This window comes from Cynocephalus volans, chromosome 2, assembly GCF_027409185.1.
Source record: "Cynocephalus volans isolate mCynVol1 chromosome 2, mCynVol1.pri, whole genome shotgun sequence".
Lineage (NCBI taxonomy): Eukaryota > Metazoa > Chordata > Mammalia > Dermoptera > Cynocephalidae > Cynocephalus > Cynocephalus volans.
Window position 1 is genome coordinate 185,943,117 of NC_084461.1, and position 25,253 is coordinate 185,968,369.

Here is a 25,253-nt window from a genome sequence, read left to right on the forward strand (position 1 = left end):
ATAACACCAAGGCCAGAGGGTTCAGATCCCCATTCTAGCCAGCCACCCCCCAAAAAACTCATATTTACCAAAGAGTTGACCTTCAGTCACTTGCGTAGCACCTTCATGATTTTTGCCATATCCAATTATATCTCTCCTATTATTTACTTACCATGTGTAGTTAAGTTGACTCACTATTTCACTTAATTAAATTTTTTTTCAATGCTATGCAAATAAAAATTACGATGCTAAACCACTTCACACCCACTAGGATAGTTAAAATCAAAAGGATAGATAATAACAAGTGTTGCCGAGATGTGGAGAAATTGGAATAGTCATGCATTGCTGGTGGGAATGTAAAACAGTGCAGCCCATTTGGAAAACAGTCTGGAAGTTTCTCAGAAGGTTAAACATTGAGTTACCGTATAACTCAGAATTCCATTTCTTGTTCTTTATCTCCCCTCCTAGGAGTATATACCTAAGAGAAATGAAAACATATGACCATGAAAAAGCCTGTACATGAATGTCCATAGCATCATTATACATAAGAACCAAAAAGTAAAAACAACCCCAAATGTCCATCAATTGATGAATGGATAAGCAAAATGTGGTATAACATACAATAACATTATTCAGTCATAAAAAGGAATAAAGTACTGATACATGCTACAACGTGAGTGAACCTTGGAAATATTATGCTGATGAAAGAAGCCAGATGCAAAAGTTCATATATTGTATGATTCTACTCATAGGAAATGCTCAGAACAGGTAAATCTATAGAGACTACAAGCAGATTAGTGGTTGTCAGAGTCTGGGGACAGGAGGGAATGGTAAGTGACAACTAGTGGGTACAACGAGTGGGTACAACAAGCAGGGGGTGTTTAATGAAAATGCTCTGAAATTTGAGAGTGGTGATCCTGTGAATATACTAAAAACCATTACGGTACATGATAAAAGGGTGAATAATATTATATGTGATTTATTTCTAAATTTAAAAAAAATTAAAAATGAATCCTCCCCACAAAAGAGAAAAAAAAAAGTGCTGGAACATACTACCACCAAATAAATTGAACTCAAACCTGATCAAACCTCCTGATCCAACTACCAGTTTATGGAAAATATAGGGACAGACAAATATGTTAAAGGACATCATCGCAGTGTCAAAATTAGCAAAATCCAGACTGAGAATCTCTGCAAGAAAAACAACCTTGTTTCATCAACATAAACTTTAAGTCTAGGAAGAAAAAGAGATGGAGGATTAAAAGAGACTAAGGGACATATCAACAAATTGTATTATGTAGGTATTGTTTGGCTCTTGAGCTAAATGAACTATAAAAGATAAACTGATGATGTAACTGACATTTTGGGATTTTGTTTTGTTTTGTTTTTTATAACTGACATTTTGAACACACTGAATATTTGATAGAAATTATTGTTAATTTTTTCAAGTATAATTGTAGCATTGTGGATATACAGTTTCAATATGTTTGAGCAATATATATTAAAATATCCATAGATGAAAAGATACAGTGTCTGGGACTCTTGCAATTAAAAAATGCTGGCTGGTACACCTGGTTTCCATGACATGCTAATTTCTTCATTCTCTTCCCCCTTCTCAACCTTCTCTTGCTCTATCAGAACTTATTTAGTCAGTCAGCTCAGTTGTTTAGAGTGCCACCTCACAACACCAAGGTCAAGCGTTCAGATCCCTATAACAGCCCCCCCACCCCCCCAAAAAAGAAATTACATAGTTTATTTTTGGTTTTACCTGTATACTGTCTGTTTCCCATGAGAGCTATAATCCTATCTCTCTGGTAAATGGCCATATCCCAAAGGTTTAGCATACTACCTGGCATGTATTTAAGAGCTAAATATTTATTGAATGAATGAATGTCAGTGTGGGTCTTACTGCATCTACTTCCTTAGTCCTGAGCTCCAGGTCAACATTTCTGGTTGTCAACGGGACATTTACATCTCTGCTCAGACAGGGTATCTCCTGCAGATTTCAATAATAATAATAATAATATAACTTTTATAGCACATTGTGTGGCTGGCACATATGTTGACTGATTTAATAATCACAATTTTACACAATTTTACTCTGAACTAGGTACTGTTATCCTATTTTACAGATGGGGAAACTGAGGCTCTGAGAGGTCACATGACTTGCCCAAGATCACATACCTGGTCAGTGACTGTGCCCAGTTAGAATGCAGAGGTGGCTCTGGGAGCTTAACCACTAGGCTCGACTGCCTCTCCCTCCTATTCTTAAGATTATAACCATTCTCCTAAGCACTCAGATCACCATTTGGGGGTCACCTTGGACTCTTGCCTCCCCTTTCCCTCCTTAATTTCCATCTCACCCACCTTCCCATTCCTTTCCTGCCCCGTCCAGAGGCACAGGCTACAGGCTGGCACTGTTGCTCCTTGAACATTATCTCGCTTTCCTGCAGACTGTCAGTACATCTTTGCTGCCTGGAGGGCAAAACAGCCCCAATTTGGACATTTACTATTTATTCTTTCATTCACCACAGGCACCCACTGGGTTCAACTCCCAGCTTTATCCCTCCCAGCTGTGGGACTACTTAACCTTCTATAATGGATTGGATGATGAACCCCTTTCCCACCCCCCAAAAAGGTATAACCTTGTCATAATCCCTGGAACCTGTGAATGTGACCTTATTTTTAAAAAGAAAAGGTAAAAAGGAAAGGGTCTTTGCAGGTGTGATTAAATTAAGGATCTTGAGATGAGGAGATCATCTTGGATTGTATGGGTGAGCCCTGAATCCAATGACACAAGTCCTCATAAGAGACAGAGGAGAAGACAGACACACATAGAGCAAGGGCTGTGTGAAATCAGAGGCAGAGATTGGAGTGATGTGGTGACAAGAGACAGAACGCCTGGAGCCACTTGAAGCTGGAAGAGGCAGGAAGGATCCTCCTCTAGAGCCTTTGAAAGGAAGGAGTCTGTGCTGACACCTTGATTTCTGACCTCTGGGCTCCAGAACCATGAGAGAACGTGTTTCTGTTGCTTTAATCTCCTGGAGGAGATTCTGTGGCAACGTATTCCAGTAGCCATAGGAAACTTATACCTCCCATGCTTCATTGTCCTTGACTTAGGAGGGGGATACTAGGAGGGGTTGCTGTGAGGATTAAATGGGTGTAAAGTGCTTAGCACATTTCTGGAACATGGATGAGGTGATTATGGCACAGACCTGAAGCCAGACTGCGCAGGTCTGACCTGGGATTCACTTTTACCAGCTGCCTGGCCTTGTGTGAGTTATTTAACCTCTCTGTACCTCAGTTTCCTCATTAGTAAAATAGGAATAATAATACTTCCGTCTTAGGATGTTGTAAGGCAGCAGTTCTCAAACTTTTTGGTCTCAGGATCCCTTTATACTCTTTTTAAAAAAAATTTTTTTTTTTTTTTGTCTAAAGCAGCTGAAATCAGATTCTTTTCTTTTTTTTCTCTTTTTCTTTTTTTTGCTATTCCTTGTGGAATGGATCCTTTACACTCTTAAAAACGATTAAGACCCTAAAAGAGCTTTTGTTAAGTGGCTTATATCTATTGATATTTATTGTAATTAGAAATTTAAACTTATGCTTTTTAAAAATATTAATTTAAAAACAGTAGACACATTACATATTAACGTAAGGGGGTTTTTTTGTTTTGTTTTTTGGGAGGCTGGGTGATACAGGGATTGAACCCCGAACCTTAGTGTTATCAGCACAACACTCTAACCAACTGAGCTAACCAGCCAGCCCTAACATCAATATTTTTTAATAAAATCAACTCTGTCCTTCATAACAATACCGAGAACAGTTGCATTGTTTTGTTCTTGCAAGTCTCTTTCAAGTCTGTCTCAGTAGAAGAGAGCTGGATCCTCAAATCTGCTTCTGCATCCAATCTGTTGTGATATGCTGCTTTGCATTAAGTATATGAAAACATCCAGCCTCACTCTGATAAGTAGCTCGTAAAGGGACTACCTCACAGAGACCCTTGGAGTATTAGGGATCTCCAGGCCACACTTTGAGAATGGATGGAGTAAAGATTAAATGAGGTAATATTTGTAAAGCACTTAGAATAATGCTTGGCACATGATAAGCACTATATACTTTTTAACTAAATGTAAAGTAAATACTCTATACATTTTAAACTTAAAAAAAAAATGTAATCAATATGTGCTCGGTTGGGATGGGCTTTATGGCTACAAGGGCCTTAACATTTCTGCCTTCAAAGGAGCTAAAAATCACATGGTGGAGGCTTATCCGTGAGCACACGTTAAAACACAGGATGCTAGCTAAGAGCAATTTTGATGGGGGAAGGCAGCAGACTGTGGAAATGCAAAGGAGGGTCCCTAACCCATGCGTGGGGGTGGGAGTGGGGGTCGGCAAGGGTCGACTGGGCTGTGGGTTCAGAAAAGGTTCCACGGGGCGGGGGGGGGGGGGTTCTGATGGACAAGTGGATTTAGCCTGGCCAAAAGTACAGGGGAGCTTGGGATAAGAAAACTCGTAGTTCCGAGATGCAAACCCCGGCCTCGCCTCCGCTGTCAAGTGGTATTTCTGTGACAAGGAGCCGCTAATGGACGTGGCTCGGCGTGGGGGCAGCCCGGCGGCTTGGGGACGGAAGACCCCTCGACCCGTCTGCCCCTGTCCTGGCGTCTCTGCTGAAGCGCAGGGCCGGGAGCTGTCGGGTCCGCCTGAGTCAGCAGGAGGGTCTGCGGGCCGGGGGTCCCCGCTTTCTCCCCAGGATGGGCTCCATCCCGGAGTCCACCTAATGACCCCTCCATTCCTCTCCAAGGCAGCAGCCGCTCCGCGAAGCAGCGAATTGTCCAGCGAGACAGGCGTCCCCACCCCCGCCCCCTCTGCTCCGGGCCAGCCTCGACCCCTCCCTGGCTGCGGATCGAGGGAGGAGGAGCCAGGACCCGGCCCGGGGAAGGGGCGGCGCGTCGGGACGCGCTGGGGCACGGTGGCGGAGGGGCGGGGCGGCAAGTCGGGCGGGGAGACAGCGGGGGGACTAGGGACAGGCTGCTGAGTCGGCGGGTGGGGGGCGGTGCCGGCGGGGACACCAGGGCGCCCCCGGCCGGCGGAAGCCCGGCGCGCCCCTCGCCAGGCCGGGATCGGGGCGGGGCGCGCGGCATCCCCGCGGGGGGAGCGGGTCACCCGGCCTTGTCGCCGCCGCCAAAGTTTCCCGGAGGAGCCGCGGGCCGCCCTTCCTCCCAGGCCCGGGGCGTGGGGGCGCGCCTCGGGCGAGAACTGTTTCCGAGGACAGCGGGGCCCCCTCTCCAGCTGCACCCCGAGCCTCCATTGCGCCCAACTCGGATTCCCAACTTGGGAGGCGCCGCGGGCCTGCGCACGCGCGCGCCTGCCTCGCCGCCTCCTCGTCCGCCTCCTCCCCCGCTGGGGAGCAGGCTCGGGCCGAGCCCGGCGCCCAGACCCGCAGCCCGGCGCGCTGACCTCCGGCCGCCGCCCCGCCGCCTCCGCCCATGCCGACGCCGGCCGCCCGCCCGGTGCGCCCTCGCCCGCGGGCCGGCTGAGCGCGGCGTTGGCGGCGCCAGGGTGGGCCCGACCCGGCGCTGTCCTCGACAGCGGCAAGTTTGGGAGTTGCACTAGTTTGCGGGGTGGGGGAGAGGCCGGGAGGGGGGCCATGGAGGAGGAGCGGGGGTCGGCGCTGGCGGCCGAGTCGGCGCTGGAGAAGAACGTGGCCGAGCTGACCGTCATGGACGTGTACGACATCGCGTCGCTGGTGGGCCACGAGTTCGAGCGGGTCATCGACCAGCACGGCTGCGAGGCCATCGCGCGCCTCATGCCCAAGGTCGTGCGCGTCCTGGAGATCCTGGAGGTGCTGGTCAGCCGCCACCACGTCGCGCCCGAACTGGACGAGCTGCGCCTCGAGCTGGACCGTCTGCGCTTGGAGAGGATGGACCGCATCGAGAAGGAGCGAAAGCACCAGAAGGTGGGCAGCGGCCTCAGTCTGCCCGTCCGGGCAATGGGGCTGCCGGGACCCAGGGGCCCTTCAGCTTTGGGCAGCTGTGAGTGCACACGTGTGTGTATACAGGGACTAGACCGGAGGAGACCAGACCGGATGAGGGAGGGAGGCCCTTGGCCCTCTTTTGCCCAGCCAGGGGCACTTGGCGTATACCTCCCGAGAGATTAAGAGCAGTTCTCTGGAGTCAGACCTGAGTTCCATTCCCACCTTTACCATTTAATAGCTGTGTGACTTTGGGTAAGTTACTTAATCTCTCCGTGCTTTATGTCCTCACCTGTCAAATGGTGATCATAATAGGACTCACCTTATAATAATTAAAAGGTATGATATAGGTAAAGTGCTTCGATGTTGTTATTCTTTTCCAGAAATGAAATAAGCCCCCTGCCCTTCAGTATTACCCAAGAAGATATGACACCAGGCCCCTTTCTTCATCCCACCCCAGAGCCCCTCAGAGCAAAGGGGATGTGACCTCCAGCCACTGAACTTAATGACGCCCAGTCTCTGGATTTATGTTTGCAACTTTCTTCCCAGGGTTCCCCTAATTTATTAATCTGCACCCTGAGGTGCTTTCCCCTCCTTGATTTTATCTTTAATCCTCACAGAACCCTGTGAGGTAGGAATTATCTTCACTTTACAGATGAGAAAACCAAGGGTCAGAGTTGGGGGAGTAATTTGTCCCAAGTCAGTGGTGAGCGAGCCCCGACCCCGGTGAAAGTAATTCTATGTCTCTTCCCCACCCTGTTTGCACTGGAGGAAGAGGATGATTTGGGGCAGCGTTAAGGCCAAGCCTCTGCTCTGGGTACAGGAGTTTCTCTGAATCGGGGCCTCCCCGCTGGGCTGGAAGTCCAGACAGATGAAGTGCCTGGGGAGAAGGAAGTGGGAGACATGTGGTTTCCTGCCCTAACCTCAGCCCAGGGACGCTTCTGGCAGACCCCTCAGACTGAGAATGGGAGGAAACACCTTTCCTTGAGGGATCAGGGTGACTGAGTGTGCTCTGGCTTGCTGTGTGGCCTCAGGAAATACAACCGGCCTCTCTGAACCTGGCGCACCATCACCAATTGTGTACTTTGATGGATCTGTGTGTTTTCAAGGAAAATGGCTGAAGCTGGGTCTGCAGCCTTAACCTGAGGGAATCCGTACGTGGTTAACAGCAGTATTGCCAGTTTGTGTTTGTTCTCATAGGTCCCTATGCCCTGGAGTCAGGAATGAAACTCAAACTCCCAAGAATCAGGCAGCATTTCCAAGGTCACACTAGGAGCTTGAAAATGCCAAAATCCTATAATTAGTTTCAAGATTTCTAGGAAGCAGGGACTTTGGAGCTAGACAGTCTGGTTTCATATCACCTGCAGGCTCCGTGACACTGGGCAAGTCACCTAGCCTCTTTGTGCTTTGGTTTACTCAGCTATAAAACGGGATAATAATAGTACCCACTTGTAGGTTTATGGTGAGGATTAAAGGAGTTAATATATGTAAAGTGCTCAGGACAGAGCCTCCCATAGCAAGGGCATTATAAGTGTTAACTATTATTTTTAAGCCAAAAGAGACTTTCACTGAGGTGCTCACAGGCTGATATTGGGGCTCCTACTTCCACCCCATACACCTCTACTTCTACCCCAGATTCCTCCATCTCTCCTAGAGTCAGGGAGGGAAGGGACCTTCAAAATCCTCTCATGTGGCAGCCTCTCATTAAGAGGGACTAAAGAGTTATGGTCACACAGAAGTCCTGTCACCTGTGTCCCTACCCCTGGCTATTTAGTTCTGCCATGGCCAGGGTGGGAGACGCCCTTGTCAGAGGCCACTGGGCCTGAAGTCGGATGGAATTTGCCAGCCGCACTTGTTGCTTCTGGAACACTATCAGCCAGGATAGGAACACGCATTTATGCAGGGCCAGGGCTTGTTTGTGAACAGTGAGGGTGATCTCTCATCCTTGATGGCTCTTCAAGGTGATATTTCCACGAAAATCTTCTTAGCATGTCCTTGGTCTTGCCCATCTGTCCTTCTTTCCTTGCATCCTTCCCTTCCTTGCTCCATCTCTCCCTCTCTCCCTCTCTCCTTTTTTCCCTCCTTTCCTTTTCTCCTTCCTTCCCTCCCTCTCTCTCTCTCAGCAAATATGGCTGCAGTAAGGCAGGTAAAGCATGCACCCTCTCTTCCACCTGTTCCTCCTTCCGACAGACACATAGACTCAGTCAGTTCTGCTCATCACTCATCCCAGGCCACAGTTACATCATGCTCTATCCCGTTACTCAGTCTGCAGCCCCGTTGATGGGCCACAGTGTGCAATGCACCCTCCTAAGTGATGTGGGCAATGCCAAGAAAAGCAAAGCTGGTTCCTCTTGTCAGGCAGCAGGCAGGTGATAGGGAAGACAGGGAAAACACACAGATAGACTTTAGAAAGCAGTGGCTGTGCAGGTACAGTTGCATATAACATAAACAGCATGTGTTGTTCATTCATTCATCCAACAGATATATTTATTGAGCACCTATTACATGCTGTTCTGGGCACTGGGGAGACAGCAGTGACCATGACAGATTAAGTCTTGACCCTCATGGGCCTGATGTTTTTAGTGCAGTGCCGTCCCATAGAGATATAATGTGAAGAAGAAAAAGAAAACAAACAAAAAAAGAAATATAATGTGGCTTTCCATGTTAATGAAAATAAACAGGTGGGGTTAACTTTAATATATCTTATAGAATCCAGTAAATCCAAAATATTTTCCTTTCAACATGTAATCAGTGTAAAAAATTATTAATGAGATATTTTGCATTCTTTTTTTCCTACTACGTCTTTGAAATCTGGTGCGTATTTAACCCTTAGTCCACGTTTCAGTTCAGACCAGCCACATTTTAAGTACTCACTAGCCACTTGTGGCTAGTGGCTATTCTATGGGATGGTGCAATTCTAGCGTGAGGAGATAGTTTTTTAAATATCAGCTTATGATAAGTGCCGTGAAGAAAATAAAATGGAGGTATGAAAGAGACTGGTTAGGGTGGGGGTCTCATAGACGGGGCAATCAGGAAGGCTTCCCTGAGGAGGTAAGATCTGAGCTGAGATCTGAATGAAGTGTAGAAACCAGCCTCAGAAAGATCTGGGGAGAGACATTCTAGGCAGAAGACACGGCATGTGCAAAGGTCCTGAGGTAGGAATGTGCTTGGCATGTTCAGGGAACACAAAGAAGGTCAGTGTGGCTGGAGCAGAATGAGTGAGGAAGAGGCTGGGAGATGAGGCCATGGAGGGGCTGGGTCTTAGAGGCTGGAGCAAGTTTGAGGAGTATTGGTGCCAAGAGAAGGAAAGGAGATGATTAACCATGGCTGACTTTCTGGGAAATAACTTTCAGCTGGTATGGAGGCAGGATCAAATACTCCATGGTCAGCTCAGAGGCAAGAACCAACTCCCACAACATCAACTTCAGGGCATTAAGGAAGAGAACTGAGGGTTAAAGACTGTATTCATCTCTTGTGGCTGCTGTAAGAAATTACCACAATCTTAGTAGCTCAAAACAGCAGAAATGTATTACCCTACTGCGTAATGTGATATTATGGATACATATGGAAAGAATGTAACACAATATTATGGATACATACAGTTAACGTCAATATGGATAATACTGGATAAAGTTCTGGAGGTCAAAAGTCGAAAATGCATCTCACTGGGTTAAAATCAGGATGTCAGGAAGGCTCCATTCCTTTGGGAGGCTCTAGAGGAGAATCCATTTCTTTGCCTTTTCCAGTTTCTGGACACAGTCCGCATTCCTTGGCTTGTGGCCTCTTCCTCCATCTTCAAAGCCAGCAGTGTAGCATCTTCAAATCTCTCTAACTCTGACCTCTGCCTCTGTTGCCACATTGTCTGTAACCCTGACCCTCCGGCCTCCCTCTCATAAGGACCCTGTGATTACATAGACTCACCCAGATAATCCAGGATCATCTCCCCATCTCAAGATCTTTAACTTAATCACATCTTCAAAGTCTCTTGCTGTGTAAGGTAATTCATTGTCAGGTTTCAGGGATCAGGACGTGGACATCTTTAGGGACTGTTGTTCTGCCTACCCCAGCCAAATACACTTGACTGCTGCTCACCAAGCCCTCTGCATGCCTAGCCTGTGCAAGGTGGGAGCAGAGAGGAATGGGCTGGAAGAGCTTGAGTCTGCTTTCAGGCCACACCTATGTGTGGGAAGGTCGCAGGCTCACTCCACTGTCCTACCGCTACTTCTACCCCTGACCCTGGACTTCATCTCCCCCCGTGACCTTGAACCAGCTGCACAAATACTTAGTTATTACCTCCCATTTCCCCAGTGCAGCAGGCTTCCTGACAAAGGAGGTGGGATTTAGGGACTTATTTAGAAGATGAACGGAGGTGATGCTGAGCATCCGGCCACCTGGCCAGCTAGTGTCGAATTGTAGGAGGAGCAGAGACCAGCACCCACCCCATTAGCACTTTCTGGTGCCAGACACAATTCCAAGAGCTTTATGTATAGTAACCATTTAATGCTCACAACAACTACATTATTTTCCTCATTTCTGGAGCACTTAAAGGTTGAATAACTTTCCCAAGATCAGCTAGTAAGTGGCGGAAACAGGATTCAAACTCGGGTTGACAGGCTCTGGTATCCATGCCTTAAACCATGGTTTTATGCAGGCAACAGCCATAATGCATTGTGAGCTAGTTTTTTGTGGTTTTTTTGTTTTTGTTTTTTAAAAAGATGACAGGTAAGGGGATCTTAACCCTTGACTTGGTGTTGTCAGCACCACGCTCACCCAGTGAGCAAACCGGCCATCCCTATATGGGATCCGAACCCGTGGCCTTGGTGTTATCAGCACCGCACTCTCCCGAGTGAGCCACAGGCTGGCCCCCATTGTGAGCTAGTTTACGATTTTACAAAGTACCTTTTTTTGGTAACAGCTTTATTGAGTATAATTCAGATACTGTACAATTCATCCATTTGAAGTGTACAATTCACTCGTTTTTAGTATAGTCACAGAGTTATGCGACCATCACCACAACCAATTTTCCATTTTCATTACCTCCCAAAAGAAAACCTGTAGCCACTAACGACTGCTAACTAACGACTCCTTATTTCCCCCACGGCACTGTACCCTGGACAGCACCAGTCTGCCTTTTGCCTTTATGGAATTGCCTACTCTGGGCATTTCATGTAAATGGAATCATACTATGTGGCCTTTTGTGTCTGGCGTCTTTTCTTAGCATGATGTTTTCAAGGTTCACTAATGTTGTAGCGTTTTCACCACTCATCCCTTTTTATGTCTGGATAATATTCCATTGTGTAGATAGACTACATTTTATTTGCACATTCATCAGTGGATGGACATGTGGGTTTCCGGCTTTTGGCTGCTAAGAATAATGCTGTTGTGAATATTCATGTGCACACTGTTTTGTGTGGATGTATGTTTTCATGTCTTGGACAGATCCTAGGAGTGGAATTGCTGGGTCATATGGTAACTGTGTGTCTAACATTTTGAGGAACTGCCAGACAGTTTTCCAGAATGGCTGCACCATTTCACATCCTCATCAGCAACATTCGAAGGTTTCAATTTCTTCATGTCTTTGTCAAACTTATTAGCATCTGTTTCTTTGATGATAGCCATTCACAAAATAATGTTAATAGGCTGATCTTATTTATCTTCACATCTACCTTGTGAGCCTTTATGTTTTGGTTCCCCGGCTGAGGAAAACTGAGGCTCAGAGAGGCTACATGAGTTACTCAAGACCCCTTGAAGAGATGCCTGCGTTAGACAGCCAAGAAAGTCTGGGCGAGGGTGGCGCTGTCAGCCTGAGCATCCCCAGAGCCTGTGCAGCCTCTTTCTCCCTTGGAGAGAGGTTTGTCCTGACTGTCTGTCTAAAGATTGGGGACATGACCCTCCCAGAGGCAGTTGGCAGTGTTAGGACCCCCATAGCCTGGAGCTGCTCATCCACTCTCTCTTCTCTGGAGGCAGCTAAAAGTGCAGTGCCAGCTTCAGGGTTGTCCTCGGGCCAGGTCCTCATAGCATAAATGCAGGTGGCTGCCCAGAGGAAGAGCGCCTTCTCTCTCTTACTAAGGTGCCACAGGAGTTAATGGTGGCCTTGTCTACCCACCTGCCTGATGCCTGGTTCTCCTGGGGAAGAGGACAGCCCAAAGCCCCAGCAACCTGAGCTGCTCCCGGGGGTCGGGGTGGGTGAGGCTGCTGCTCTGGGCAGGCTGTGACCGCCTGCTGTCCCCTCGCTTTGGCAGGAGCTGGAGCTGGTGGAAGACGTGTGGCGAGGGGAGGCGCAGGATCTGCTTTCCCAGATAGCACAGCTGCAGGAGGAGAACAAGCAGCTCCTGACCAACCTCTCCCACAAGGACGTCAACTTCTCTGAGGAGGAGTTTCAGAAGCACGAAGGTAAGAGAGGGGCCGGCGTGGAAGTGAGGAGAGGGCTGCTCCTGTTCTCGCCACCCACGCTACCAGTAACCATCAGGATAATGGTTTGTGTGGTGCTATCTTATTTCCAGAGCATTTTGGCTCCTACTGTTGTGTGGATTTGCACCATAACTTCTGGACAGAAATCGTGTAGCCTTGATTTACAGATGATAACGCAGAGGTTCATTCAACAAATGGCTATCGATTCCATTCTATATGATAGGCTCTCTTTTAGGCCCTGGGGAATACATGTGGGACATGACAAAGACCCTGCCCTCATGGAGCTTATGTTGTCCATTTATTTGTTTACGTAGTGATCACCTCTCTCCTCTTCTGGCGCATAGGAGATAGGTGATCACTATGTAAACAAATAAGTAGATGGCATAGTTCCAGCAGGTGACCAGTGCTATGGAAGAGCTAAACAGGGGCATGAGATAGTGACCTGGGAGGGTGTTCTGTAGGTCCAGTTATCAAGGAGGTCACATTTGAGCCATAATGATTTGACAGAGTGAGCCATGAAAATACTTTGTGGGAAAGCAAGTGCAAAGGCCCTGGGGCATGAGAACTTGAAGGAAACCAAGAAGGCCCATGTAACAGGAGAAGATGGTCGAGGTCAAAGGTGGTTAGAGATAAGGTCAGAGGGATCAGCAGGGGTCAGATCATGCAGCCCCTTAGAGGCCAAGGTTTGGATTTTATTCCATGTCTGCTGGGAAGAGATTTGAGGCTCTTGTCACAGGCACATGTTTACCAGTGAGCAACCCAGGATGGCAACCTAGATCTGAATGATGCTGGAGCCTCTCCACTGTTGTCCATCCTATGAACAGTTACCTAGAACCTTCTTGCCAGATCCTCTGCTGGTGCTGGGGAAACAAGGATGGACAGTGGGATTTGGTCTGGGCCCCTTGGGCTGCATCTGCTGTGTACTGTCCAGCAGCCTCCCTCTCTCTAAATCAGAGCCTCCTGTACTTCACCCCAAGGAATCTCAGAGCCATCTCTTTAGTTTGAGAAAACTCCCTTGGTCCCCATACAAGCCCCCCTACTCATGTTTGGTGGGACAGGGGATGGACTTGTGTAGGGTCTGAACTTCACAAATTGTGGTTACAACATTGTGTGAATAAAGTATCACACTGCTGGGGACTGTAGGAACCAAGAAAGAAGGAAAAGTTTGATCCAGGTCTGGAATTCTCTTTTCCTTGGAGTTCCTTTGTTGAGATGAAATTAGTGCAATGAAAATAAAAGTTTTAGTGGTTATAAGCATTGTTTCTAGAGCCAGATTGCCCAGGTTCGAATCCTGACCCCAACACTTACCTGCTGTGTGACTTTGATCAAGACACTTGACCTTTGTGTGTCTAAGTTGCCCCCTGTGTAAAAATGGAAGAAATGATCATACCTCCCTGTTGGAGTAAGAGCGAGTGAGTAAGTGGGAAAAATACAGTCTTTCTTCTACACTCTCACAGCACAACAAGTAACACATAACATGACTTCTGACTTCTGTGACCATATGTGTGGGGATTTCTCCCCACTGGCAAGCAAGCCAGCAGTTATTCAGTAGACATTAGCTAGGTGTCCTCCAATTTAACTCTCACGCTATCTACCTGGAGATAGCATCAGATCCCACAGGGTGAGGGCACAGTCCCCAAGACTGCCTCCCACTTCAGATGCAAGTCGTGAGCCCAGGCCTGTGGAACTTCAGACGAATCAGCTGTAAATCAGGGTTCCCAGAGCCCCCTCCTTCGGTTTTATTAGTTCATTAGAGTGGCCCACAGAACTCAGGGAAACACTTACTTATGTTTATTACAAAGGACATTTTATTTTTATTTATTTACTTATTTTTTTTGTGGCTGGCCAGTATGGGGATCCAAACCCATGACCTTAGCGTTATAAGGCTGCATTCTAAGTTAACTGGCCAGCCTACAAAGGACATTTTAAAGGATACAAAGAAACAGCCAGATGAAGAGATACATAGGGTAAGATCTGGAAGGGTCCTGAGTGCAGGAGCTTTTGTTCCCATGGAGTTGGGATGCACCACCTTCCCAGCATGTGGATGAGTTCTGCTGTCGAGAAGCTCCCTGAACCCTGTGTTCTTGGGTCTTTGATGGAGCCTTCATTGGAGAGGCATGACTAAAGCATGGACAACCATATACAAATGTGATTGGACAAAAAGGGTCTGATCCAACACTAACAGTCTGTGTGGGGAAACCCAGCAAGGCCAGTTTGTTCAGATTCTTCTTGGCCTCTCTATGTAGCATTCCTTCCTCCTGGGCTTGGGGCAGGATCCCTCACTAAAATGAGGGTATTGTGACATAGTCAGCTAAGGTAGGTCAGAGAGTTTCCTGCCCCAGGGAGAAAAACAAGTAGGTGAAAGGAGGGCAGGAGAAGATCAGAGAGTAGCATGAGCCAGGTACCGTGGACAAAAACCAATACATAAATACAAAAATATCACACTCTCTCAAAAGGTTGTTGTGAGGATTAAATGAGTTATTATGTGTAGACTGCTTAGAATCGTCCCTGGTACATAAAAAACACTCAGCAATTGTTAACTGTTATTACTACGAGCTGTTGTTCTCTAGGTCAATCTCCTTATTGAACAGATGAGAAAAACTTAGGCTAAGAGATAGGGAGTGATTTGCCCAAGGTCACACAGCAAGTTAGTGGCAGAGTTAGGACTAGAACTCAGATCCACTGATCAACCCCATGAAAGAAGGCTTATATCTCTCTGGGACCTCTCAACCTAGGACTAATGGAAACATGGTTCTGGCTGGGAGAAGGTGGGAGTCATTCCTAGTCCCATAGATTGAGCCACTGTGGGTATTCCAGTGCCCAGGAGCTTACAATTCCAGACAGACAGCTACTGCTGTGTTCCTTCAGTCACTCTTTGTCTCATTTATCACTGATGGAGTGCCTGCTCTGTGCCTGGCATTCTGGACTGTGCCATGTTCTGGACTCAGGCAGGGAGACATGATATGGCTTGAATCACCCTTCTGCCACACCAAAAGGGGCAAGGATGGAAGAATGTGGTGTAGTGGTACACTCAGTTTCTCAAAGGCAAGAAACAGGAGAAAAACAAAAACATAGAGCAAGTGTGACAAATAGCACAAAAAGGAGGTAGATTGTAGGATGGGAGATTTAAATCAGTTATATCAGAGGTTACATTAAATGTAAATGGACTAAATGTTCTAGTTAAAAGACAATGATGATCAGATTGGATTTAAAAAGTACTATTTTAAAGGTTGATAGTAAAAGGCTGGGAAAAGATACACCATATGAACACTGACCAAAAGAACGGTAGTGTAGCTATATGAATGTCAGAGAAATAGACTTTACGGCAAAAGCATTACTAGAGGGTTACTTCAGAATGATAAAAAGTTCAGTTCTCCAGAAAGATAAAATGATTTTCAATTTGTGTGCACCTAATAATTTAGCCTTAAAGTATATATTTTTAAACAGACAGATATATGTCCAGAATAGGCAAATTCATAAAGACAATAAGTAGATTAGTGGTAGCCAGGGTGGGGGAGGGAAGAGGGGAATGACTACTAATGGGTAGGGTTTCTTTTCTGATATGATAAAAATGTTCTGGAATTAGGTCGTGGTAATGGTTGCATAACTTTGTGAATATATTAAAAACCACTGCATTGTACACTTTAAACATAATGATTTAGGGCTGGCCAGGTCACTCAGTTGGTTGGGGTGTCGTGCTGATAACACCAAGGTTACAGGTTCAGATCCCTGTACTGGCCAGCTGGCAAAAAAAAAAAAAAAAAATTGAAAAAGTGGACAAAAATAAAAAGAGATATATCCATAATCATCGTGGATGATTTTAACTACCTCTCTTAGTAATTGTTAGAATAAAGCAGAAAAATAACTGTAACAATCTAAAATATGTCTGATCAATGGATTAGCAAAGCCAGTACTCTCTGTTGTTACCTCTGCCTGCTCCTTCTCATGCCCACAAGTGGGGATATAGGGGCCAGCCATAGTCCCCTGGAGATTCTGGCCCGGTGAGCCCTGGAAAACACAAGTCAGACAGAACAGCCAGAGAGGTGGAGCAGCTGAGAATGGGTGTGCACACACACATGTGCACACACGCACCTGCCAAGAACCCTCTCAGAACTGGGCTCAGGTGGGGCAAAATGTGAATTTTCCTCCATCAAAGTGCTTAAAAAGGCAGCCAATAGCATACAGTCATAGATAGAGCTGAATAACAGCAGAAAATTACTTGGACATTAGAAAATTTTCTATCATTAAAGTAGGCCTGAAACTGGGGAGTTCTGAACTGTAGCCCCAATTTCCTTCAGCTCAAGACTTGAATACATTTTTTTTTTTTTAATAATTTATTTTAAGGGCCAGCCCGTGGCTCACTCGGTAGAGTGCGGTGCTGATAACACCAAAGCCACGGGTTCGGATCCTATATAGGGATGGCCGGTTAGCTCACTGGCTGAGCGTGGTGCTGACAACACCAAGTCAAGGGTTGAGATCCCCTTACCGGTCATCTTTAAAAAAAAATAATAATAATTTATTTTATTTATTGAATGAGAATCGATTATACATATTTTGGGGGTTGAACATTGAGATATGTTGATTAAATCAGTATTACTAGTATATATATTGTTACAAATCATAATTATTCTTTATGCCCCTTGTCCAACCTCTCCCTATTCCCTCCCCCTCCCCCCTCTAATTGCCCTAGATTTCTTCTCTCCTTCTGAAAGAATAATGGTTACTCTGTTAACTTGTTACCTAGATGATCTGTCCAATGCTGAGAGATGTGATCAGGTCCCCCAATATTATCATAGAGCAGATGCTTCTTCTGTCACTCTGAAATGGGTTTTGTGGAAAGAGACATCCTCTTCTTTTCTTTGTCTCTGCTGGTGACTCTTCTTATGTGAATGCACTCCAGTGGTTGGCGAACCATCTGCGTGGTGGCTGTGGTGTCTAGCCACTTTTGCAGAAGGCATGGTTAATGTGGTGACCGTGGTGGGCCACCCACGTGGGGGTGCTGTTTTTGGCATGCTCCTTGGCACTGGTGGTATGCCTGGTTGTGGGGTGTGTTTGGTCCCCTTCTCCTTGCCTTGGGTCCCCTGGCAGGCCCCAAGGTGCTGGCAAGTTGTGCCTGGCTGTAGGAGGGTCGTCCGGTCCCTGACTCCATACCCTGGGTCCCTGGGTGGGCCCCAAAGCACTGGCTCAGTGTGCCTGGTTGTGGGAGGGTGGTCTGGTCCCCTTCTCCATGCCCTGGATCCCTGGCAGAGCCCAAGGTGCTGGCTTGGTGTGCCTAGTGAATACATTTTTTAAAAATGTTTTATTTTCTAGGAAAAAATAATACAAGTATATGATTTTTTTTTTTTTTTTTTTTTTTTAAAAGATGACCGGTAAGGGGATCTTAACCCTTGACTTGGTGTTGTCAGCACCACGCTCAGCCAGTGAGCGAACCGGCCATCCGTATATGGGATCCGAACCCGGGGCCTTGGTGTTATCAGCACCGCGCTTTCCTGAGTGAGCCACAGGCCGGCCCTACAAGTATATGATTTTTTTTTTTTTTCAAGTATATGATTTTTAAAACAAACAATACAAAAGGGTTCGTGGTGAAAATTCGCTTCTACTTCTCATGCTTTTAAAAAATTTTTTTTAATAATTGTGGATTCACAGAAAAGTTATAAAGATTGTACGGAGTTTCAGTATAGTCCCCAACCAGTACCCCTCAATAATATTAACATCTTACATTTCTATGGTCATCTGTCAAAACTAAGAAACCAATGTTGGTATGGTACTACTAACTAACCATCAGACATTATTTAGATTTGACCAGCTTTTAGATTAATGTCCTTTTTCTGTTCTGGGAATCAATCCAGAATGCCACCTTGGATTTAGTGCATGCCGATTTTTTCCACTTAATATATCTTGCATAATTTCCATATCTGTGCAGATCTCTTTCTTTCTTTTTTTGAAAAACAGAGAGGTGGTATAGCATGGAGGTTGAAAGTATTAACTTGGATGCCAGACTGCCTGGGTGTAAATCTTAGCTGAACTAGATTCCAACCTTGACCATATTATTTACTTTTCCATAAATCAGCTTCCTCATTTGTAAAATGTGGATATTATTATGAAGATTAAATGAGTTAATACATGGTAAAGTGTTTAGCACATGGTAAGCACTAGATAAATATTTGCTATCATTTGTTTTGTAATAGCATTACAGAGATAGCATTCCCATACCATACAATTCACCCATTTAAAGGGTATAATTCGGGGGCTGGCTGGTTAGCTCAGTTGATTAGAGTATGGTGCTGATAACACCAAGGTCCAGGGTTCAATCCCTGTACCAGCCAGCTTTAAAAAAAACAAAAAAAAAACAAAAACAACAACAACAACAACAAAAAAAAAACCTTCATAAAGGGTGCAATTCAGTGATATTTAGCATATTGCACAGAGTTGCAATCACAATTTCAGAACAGTTTCATCATCTCAGAAAGAAATACCATACCCGTTAGCTATGACTGCCCAATCCCACCTCCATCCCCACCCCCAGCCACAAGTAGTCACTCCTCTACATTCTGTATGGATTTGCCTATTCTGGACATTTTGTATAAATGGAATTGTATTATAAGTGGCCTTTTGTGACTGGATTCTTTCACTCAGCATGTTTTCTTGTTTTTTTTTTTTTTTTCCTCTTTCTTCCAACTATGAGCTTTTTTTTTTTTTTCTAAAAGATGACTGGTAAGGGGATCTTAACCCTTGACTTGGTGTTGTCAGCACCACGCTCAGCCCGTGAGCTAACCGGCCATTCCTATATAGGGATCCGAACCCGTGGCCTTGGTGTCATCAGCTCCACACTCTCCTGAATGAGCCATGGGTGCCCCAACTATGAGCTTTTTAATGCATGATATTATCAAGGTTCATCCATCATGTAGCATGTGTCAGAACTTCTTTCATTTTTATGGCTGAATTGTATTCTGTTGTATGGATAGACCACATTTTGTTTATCCATTCATTTATTAATGGACATTTATTAATTTCCACCTTTTGGCTATTGTGAATAGTGCTGCTGTGAACAATGGTGTTCAAGTGGTGTTTACGCTTTCAGTTCTTTGGGTATATACCTAGGAGTGGAATTTCTGGGTGATTTGGGAACTGTGTTGAACTTACTGAGGAACCGGTAGCCAAATTTTTCTCTGTGACATTTCTGCAGGGGGCATGGAGGCCTTTGGGGTGACCTGGGAACTCCCCTTCCTGCCCCAGTGAAGCCCCAGTTGCCTCTGGCCCCCCAGGTCATGGGCCCAAAGCTCTGAGGTGCCTCCTCGGCAGGTCATTGCATCCCTGTTCACGTGACATCCTCTGTGTGGGGAGAGTTGCTTTGCCTCCACAGCTTTCCAAATCCCTGCTGGGCTTGTCATGAAACAGCCCACACATGTGCAACTGAGACGCACTTAAATGGCATCTAGCGTGGGTCCAGTTCCCAAGGGGCGAGCTCAGGAGCAGCCCCCGCCTGAGTAGAGAGAGCAGGCAGATGCCAGGCGTGCTTTTCACGGTTATTTTTATTGTGCATGGGAAACTATGGGAACACAAGGACAAAAGCATTTCTTCCACCTGCTGGAGGAGCAGACATGGGGGAGAAGGTGGAGCCTGTGAAGTTGGGACCGTGTGCCAAGTGCCACTTTGAGCAGGTTCTGGGGAGAGTCCTAGGGATAGACTGAGGATTGAGGGGTGCAGTCATCTGGTTCCAGTGCAGGTGGCAAGGTGGGGTGCTCAAAAGAGCACGACCTGCATGGACCAGTGTGGCTTTCTCAGCAGTTTATAAGTGGGCACAGCACTCAGACCCACGTTGGCCATCTCCTGTCTCCCACTCCCTGGAAGATTAAAAAGCACTTCCAGCTTTAAACAATGTCTTTTAAAAACATTTCATCTTCTTTTAATTTTCAAAGCACTTTTATAAGCACTCTTGTCCTTTCTCCTGGCTGCAACCTGTGAAGGATAAAGTGACACTCAGAGACTGGCTCTGTGCCAGGTCTGTGTGAGCACTTTCCTTACATAGATTAATTCTCAGGAGAGCCCCCAGGCAGGTCTCCAAATGATCCCTATTTGCAAGTGAGAGAACTGAGACCTGAGGACAAAGCAAAGCCAGTGTGAGTCCAGGACATCCCGTTCAGCCCCCTCCAGATGCCAGGTGCTGGCCCCAATCTGTTCTCTCTGGAGTTACAGATCCAGGTTTCCCTTCTCCAGATTCATACTTTCCCCACCACTTAGCTATTTGTCCCACCTGATGTCTCCAGGAGCAGAATCCGCCCCCTCTGAGGATTAATTGAGCTAGGTCCATGAGGTTCCAGCCCAGAGCCCATTGTGGGACAGGTGTTCAGAGAGCGAGCAGTGAAGGCTTTGGTGGCTTTTGCAAACTCTGCCTACACGCAGGCACACACACACATGTGCACACACCCCGTGTGCCTGAAGAACACACTCTGGGAGATCTTAGCAGTATCCTCTTGTCCACCAGCTAGGCCCAGGCACTGCTCTGCAGCAATGGCCCAGGTATTGACAATAAGGAGGACACCAGTGCCAGGATCCCCCGATGGCCCTGGGGTTCCTCCTAGGAGGCTCCATCAGCCTCTGGGCCGAGCGCTTGCAGGATCAGGACCAGACTCCAGCTGGACAGCATCCTTTGAGGAAGTGGCAGGGCCTCATGGAGCCATGTGTCTGGAGGAAGATCCAGCATTCTAGCTCCCAGTAGAGGCCAGGGGCGTAAACAGCTCTCTGTGCACTTAAGGCATACGAGCAGCTCCTCTCAGAGCCGCTTCCCAGCCTCGGCTCTGGGGCCCTGCTGTCCTCACATTCTGCCATCCAAGAATGGAGAGATAGTGCTGGTGCTGGGAGTGAACCCCTTTAGCCTTTCCTGGTTTTTCTACCTTTTTCTTTTCTGTTGTGGTCAAAAATACATACGATAAAATTTACCATTTATCCATTTTTAAGTGTACAGTACAATGGTGTTATTTATACAGATGATGTTGTGCAAAGATCGCTAGAACTTTTTCTTGCAAAACTAAAACTCTGTATCCTTTCAACAGCTCCCTGCCAACCCCTGGCACCCACCATTCTTCTTTCTGTCCCTGTGGATCGAGTACTCTAAGGTCCTCATATGAGTGGAATCATACAGTATTTGTCCTTTTGTGGCTGGCTTATTTCACTTTGCATAACATCCTCAAGGATCATCCATGTTGTAGCATGTGTCAGAATCTCCTTATTTAGACTGAATAATATCCATTGTAGGGATTGACCACATTTTCTGGATCCATTCATCTGTTAATAGACATTTAAGCTGCTTCCTCCTCTTGGCTATTGTCCTTTTTTTTTTTTTTTAAACAGCATTTTTAATTGAGGTATATCTTAGAGTGAAGTGAACAATTTTTTTTTTTTTTTAAAGATGACCGGTAAGGGGATCTCAACCCCTGACTTGGTGTTGTCAGCACCACGCTCTCCCAAGTGAGCCAACTGGCCATCCCTATATAGGATCCGAACTCGTGGCCTTGGTGCCATCAGCACCGCACTCTCCCAAGTGAGCCACAGGCCTCCCCTGAAGTGAACAAATTTTAAATGTACAACTCTGTGAATGTTTACGTGTGTGTTCTGATGTGGGTAGAGAACAATGCTACCTATTCCTTCTCAGATAGTACCCGCTACATAACCCTTATTTTGACCTCTATTACCAGAGCTTAGTTCAGCCTGGTTTTGAACTTCATATATATAGTCATGCTTCACATAATGACAGGGATACACGCAGAAATGTGTCACCAGGAGATTTGATCATAGAGTGTACTTACATAAACCTAAATGGAATAGCCTACTGCACACCTCAGCTGTTTGGTATTTATTCCGTCATTGGCCAAAACATCATTATATGACATATGACTGTACATGGAAACATGGGAGGGTACTTCAAAAAGTTTGTGGAAAAATGGAATTAAAAGATAGTATGAATCTTTCCATGAACTTTTAGGAGATACCTCGTACAGTATATACTTTTTGAAAATTGTTATAAAATTCACATACCATAAGATTCACCCTTATAAAGTGTACACCTCAGTGGTTTTTAGCGTATTCACAAAGTGTGCAACCATCATCACCACCTAATTTTAGAAGATTTTTGTCATCCCAAAAAGCAGCCCGCCTCTCTCCCCCAGCCCTTGGCAACGACCGATTGATCGATCTACTTTCTGCCTCTGTGGATTTGCCTATTCTGGACATTTCCTATAAATGGAGTGATACAGTATGTGGCCTTTTGTATCTGGCTTCTTTTACTTAGCATCATGTTTGTAAAATTCATCCATGTTGTAGCATGTGTCAGTGCTTCATTGCTTTTTATAGCAGAAGAATACTCCATTGCAAGGATATATCACATTTTATTTATCCATTCATCTGTTGATGGACATTTCGGTTGTTTCCTCTTTTGGCTATTATGAATAGTTCTTCTATGAATGTTTGTGTACACGTTTGTGTGGACATGTGATTTCAGTTCTTTTGGGTCTATGCCTAGGAATGGAATTGCTGGCTCATATGGTAGCTCTATGTTTAACTTTCTGAGGAACCAGAAAACTGTTTCCCACAACAGCTGCATCATTTTGCATTCCCACCAGCAGCGTTTCTCCACATCCTCACCAACATTTGTTATTGTCTGTCTCTTTGATTATAGCCATCCTAGTGGGTGTGAAGTGGTATCTCATTGTGGCTTGGATTTCCCTGATGGTTGATAACGTTGAGCATTTTTTCATCTGCTTATTGGCTACTTATACCTCTTTTTTGGTGAAATGTGTATTTAGATCATTTGCACATTTTTAAATTGAGTTCTTTATTGTTAAGTTGTAAGAGTTCTTTATATATTATGGATACTAGACCCTTATCAGATATACAATTTCCAAATATTTTCTCCTGTTCTGTGGGTTGTCTAGTACTTTTTGACTGGCTTTTGCATGATGTCTGAGAGAGTTGTCCATGTTGTGTATCATAGTAGTTTGTTCTTTTTCATTGCTGTGTAGTATTCTATTGTGTGTTATTACCAGAGCTAATTTTTTTCATTCTACTGTTGATGGGCATTTTGGTTATTTCTAGTTTGGAGCTATTATGAATAAAACTGGCCTGTCTGTTGGGGATATAACCAGGACACAATGGCTGGCTCACAGAGCATGAGTGTCTGCTTTAGTAGGTAATGCCAACCAATTTCCAAAGTAACACTTCCAGCAGCAGTGTTTGAGTCTTCCAGCTGCCCCTCCTTCTCGCCCGCATGTCAGTCCTTTTCGTTTTAGCCATTATGGTGGCAAAATGGATTCTTGCCCTTTCTTTCCATCACTGCCTTCCCATCTCAGCCCAGGCTGGCATCTCTGAGGGGCCCTAGGGTTTTCTGCAGCTCTCTGCCTCATAGCTGAGCAGGACCCAGCAGATACAAGGAGGAAGCTGAGTGGTCTCAGGGCCTGAGCTGATGTTCCCGTGCCCACTAGCAGGAGATCTTATTACATGGCCTTGTGTAACTTCCCGCTGTACTTGCTTTGTATGAACAATGTGGTCACAGAGATGGAGTATAGAAAAATCATTAGCATACCAACATTACACTTAAGAAAACGGAAGCTCAGAGAGGTTAATGCCACTTCAAAGTCATAAGCCATGTGTGGTCTGGGGCCTCCCAGTCACTCGGGGCCCCGTCTGCATTTCTCATTATAGTTCCTTAAACTGTTGGGTCCTGTCCCTCCTTGTGTCATTTACATCTGTAGGCACACCACCCCTCCTGTAAATCTTTCCTTTCTGGCTGTCCCTCCTGCCCTGTGCAGCCTCTATGTGTTGAGATCATGGTGCCCCTTCAGAGGAAACTCCAACCTCCTTACTCTGGCCTTGAGGCCCTGTGTGGTCTGCACTTGCTCCCACCTCAAGCTGGTGTCACACCTATGGCCTCCACATCTTGGCCCTATGTCACCCTCCAACTTCCCAGACACATCTCGTTCCCCTCTAGGGTCTTTGCACTTTCTGCTGCCTGCCTGGAATGCATATCCTCGTCACCCAGCCTCCGCTGGCTTTCAGGTCTCAACATAAATGACCCTTGCCCTAGAGGCCTTCCCTGTGCCCACAGTCCACATTGGGTCTCCCTGGTCATTCGTTCTCAGCCCGTTGTATCCATCACAGCATTCGTCATGGTCTGTAATGACATGTGTCTGTCTGATGTCTGTAAGTCGGTAAGCACAGAATCTTGTTTCATTTAGTGACCATCCTGACCCTTGTGACTAGCTCAGTGTCACAGACACAGCAGGGACTCTATAAATACTCGACAAGTGAATGTTTTTGGGGGGTGTGATGTGAGGGTGCTGCCAGCAGGCGCCCTGTCCTGGGAGAAAGTGTGGACTACAGTCTGCCCCATGGTGACCCATCCTTGTGACATTAGGTAGCCTCCTGAGTCTTGTCTCCTGGTGGCAAGGCAGCATGGCATATGGAGAGGACGTGGGATTTAGAATCTGAAAACCTGATTTGAGTCATAACTCTGCAACTTTGAACAAGTCTGTCTCTGGGCCTCAGTTTTTCATATCTGTAAAATGGGACTGATATTATAAATAACAACAGTGGTATTAATACCCACTTCCAGTGGTTGGGAATGAGAATAAAATAGGGTCCCGGGTACAGAGTGGTTTGTTCTTCCTGGGATTATCAGGAGGAAGCTGCACTTTGGGAGCATGAGGGAGGCATCTGTCCCTGTTCTAGCAGCCAGCCTGAGTGTCTGCCACGTGTGGAGCCCAGTAGGACAGAGACAATGCAGACAGGAGGGCTGCCCTCCAGCGCTGTCCTGCGCTCATGCCTATTCTATAAAATCCCAAGCTTTTTAAGGGCAGGGCCCTTGTCTGGGTTTGTTCTGGACACACACCACAGACAC

The 25,253-nt window shown here is 46.1% G+C and overlaps 1 protein-coding gene across 5 annotated transcripts in view; it reads left to right on the forward strand.

The window, feature by feature from the left end:
- Window positions 1-5,050: 5,050 nt before the first annotated feature.
- The window catches only part of RILPL1 (Rab interacting lysosomal protein like 1), a 43,457-nt gene continuing 23,254 nt past the window's right edge, over window positions 5,051-25,253 (forward strand). For all 5 annotated transcript variants that reach the window (XM_063087467.1, XM_063087468.1, XM_063087471.1 and 2 more), the window contains exons 1-2: window positions 5,051-5,935; window positions 12,193-12,343. In XM_063087467.1, the coding sequence (XP_062943537.1) occupies window positions 5,627-5,935; window positions 12,193-12,343 (460 nt within the window). In that variant the 5' untranslated portion in view covers window positions 5,051-5,626. The remainder of the gene's footprint in view (window positions 5,936-12,192; window positions 12,344-25,253) is intronic.